We start from the raw sequence: 2,567 nt of genomic DNA on the forward strand, positions 1-2,567 counted from the left end.
CGGCTTTGTTGAAGATGTGATGGGGGCACGGGTCCGAGGGGGCGCCGGAGTGGATGGTGTTCATGGTGGTTCTAGTCTCTTCAGGGCTGATGGGTGTCCAGGCGTTGAGGGTGATGGTTGGGGCTGTGAGTTCCGTGGTGGTCAGCGGGATCTGAGGTCCGAAGCTGTCGTGTAGGTTAGTGATCTTTCGATGGAAGAAATTAGCGAGGGAGTTGCAGGGTTCTTGTGAGGGCGTGATGGAGTTGGAGCTGGTGTTGGGATTGGAGAGCTCTTTGACGATGTTGAAGAGTTCTTTGCTGTTCTGGGTGTTCTTGTCCAGTCTCTCTTTGAAAGATGCCCTTTTGGTGGAGCGGATCAGCTGGTGGTGTTCGCGGGTGGCGATCTTGAGGGCTGACATGTTTTCTGCGGTGTGTTCTTTTTGCCAGGTTTTTTTGAGGGTACGGCAGGTTTTCTTGGATTCTTTGAGGGCGTCTGTGAACCAAGGAGGTTTCCTGATGTTGGTATGTCTTGGGTGGCTTCTGGGGAGGGGGGGGAGATTGTCGGCGCAGTTTGTGATCCACTGTGTGAGGCTGAGGGCTGCATTGTTGGCGTCGTAGGTGATGTCAGGTTGGTTCTGGTTGAGAGTGGAGAGCAGCTGTTCTGTGGAGATTTTGTTCAGGATCTGCAAGTGATAAGTTGTGTGCGAAGGTGGTGGGTCTTACGTCTGAAGGTGAAGTGGACACATCTGTGTTCGGTCCAGTGTATCTCGGAGGGGTGGCTGAAGGATACGTGGTTGCTGGCGGAGAAGATGGGGTCGAGCGTGTGGCCAGCGGTGTGGGTGTGGGTGTTCACCAGTTGCTTGAGTCCGAGATTGGCGAGGTTGTCGAGCAAGGTGGCGGTGTTGGTGTCGTTGTTCTTCTCCAGGTGAAAGTTCAGGTCTCCGAGGAGGATGTAGTCTGGCGAGGCTAGGGCATGCGGGGAGATGAAGTCTGTGATGGATTCGCTGAATAGGGCGCGTGGGCCAGGGGGCCTGAAGACGAGAGTGCCTCTGAGGGTGGTCCTGGGGTCGGTGTGGATCTGGAAGTGCATGTGTTCGGCGGCGAGGAGGCTGTCTTCGGTGGAGGTGGTGACATTGATGGAGCTCTTGTAGATGATGGCGATTCCACCTCCGATTTGGTTGGTGCGGTATTTCCTGGCGATCTTGTAGCCGTCTGGGATGGCTAGGGCGATGTCGGGAGCCGATGAGGCGTTCATCCAGGTTTCAGTGATGAAGGCGACGTCTGGTGCGGTTGAGTCCAAGAGGTCCCATAGTTCAATGGCGTGCTTGTGGATGGAGCGTGCGTTGAGGAGGATGCACTTGAGGTGGTTGTTGGAGCGTGGGCTGGTGGAAAGATTGCAGGCGCGGGAAAGACAGGCGAAAGGTCCATGGGTGCGTTTGGGGCTGCTTGGTAGCAGGTGGTAGTACGTCCGGGGTTGAGTGCGTGGAGGGAGGCGGCATCGTATCTGAGCTGGGGGTTTTGGGAGTGCTGGGGGCCAGGGGTTCTGGCGCTGGGCACGGTCAAGGCACGGACGGGCGCAGACGGGCTTGCCTTTGGCGCCTTTGGCATGCCAGTGGCGCGGCCGCCATAAGAGGGAAAAGGGGGAGGAGGGGTCAGCTGGGAGGCGGGAGGGAGAGTAGCGAATGGAAGCGGGGGTGGCGGGGCCGCATGGGAGGCAGCGGCGGGAAAGCAGGAAGGCGGGAGGGGGAGAGCGGGGGACAGGGAAGCGTCTGGAGAGCTGAAACGGGAGGGAAAAGAAAGAGCACAGTAGGAAATAAAGCACAACAGGAGATAAAGCACAACAGGAGAGGCAAAAGGAGAGTGGAAAAAGCGCAACAGGAGAGGCACAAGGAGAGCGGCAAAAGCACAACAGGAGAGGCAAAAGGAGAAAACAAGAGCACAACAGGAGAGGCAAAAGGAGAGCGGAAAAAGCGCAACAGGAGAGGCACGAGGAGAGCGGCAAAAGCACAACAGGAGAGGCAAAAGGAGAAAACAAGAACACAACAGGAGAGGCAAAAGGAGAAAACAAGAGCACAACAGGAGAGGCAAAAGGAAAAAACAAGAGCACGACTGGAGTGGCGCAAGGAGAAAACAAGAGCACAACAGGAGAGGCAAAAGGAGAAAACAAGAGCACAACAGGAGAGGCACAAGGAGAAGGGCAAAAGCGCACCAGGAGGGGCAGAGGAGAAAAACAGAAGCACGAGAGGAGAGGCAGAGGAGGAAGGAGCGAAAAAGGAGAAGGACTGGAGCGGAGCAGAAAGAGGAACCTAGGACTTACCAGACCAGTGGCAGGGGCCTGGGCAGGTGGAGCTGCAGTGGTGGGGAAGCGACCTACCCTACCCTGGAAGTTCACTCTCTCGTTGAGGTAGGTTGGGCCGGTGTTGTGGAGGGATTTGTGTGCGTGGATGAGGATTTTGAAGGTGATCCTCTTGTCGATGGGGAGCCAGTGAAGGGATTTGAGGTGTGACAAGATGTGTTCATGGCGAGGGAGGTCCAGGATGAGGCGGGCGGCTGTGTTCTGGATTCTCTGGAGTTTGAGTTTGAGTGTGG

General features: G+C 56.4%; 1 protein-coding gene across 1 annotated transcript; it reads left to right on the forward strand.

Moving 5' to 3' along the window:
- Nucleotides 1-1,685: 1,685 nt before the first annotated feature.
- On the forward strand, nucleotides 1,686-2,288 carry LOC138246958 (octapeptide-repeat protein T2-like). Its single transcript, XM_069201706.1, has one exon. The coding sequence runs from the start codon at nucleotides 1,686-1,688 to the stop codon at nucleotides 2,286-2,288; it is 603 nt and encodes a 200-aa protein (XP_069057807.1).
- The last annotated feature ends 279 nt before the right edge of the window (nucleotides 2,289-2,567 follow it).

The sequence above is a fragment of the Pleurodeles waltl genome, chromosome 7, assembly GCF_031143425.1.
Source record: "Pleurodeles waltl isolate 20211129_DDA chromosome 7, aPleWal1.hap1.20221129, whole genome shotgun sequence".
Classification (NCBI taxonomy): Eukaryota; Metazoa; Chordata; class Amphibia; order Caudata; family Salamandridae; genus Pleurodeles; species Pleurodeles waltl.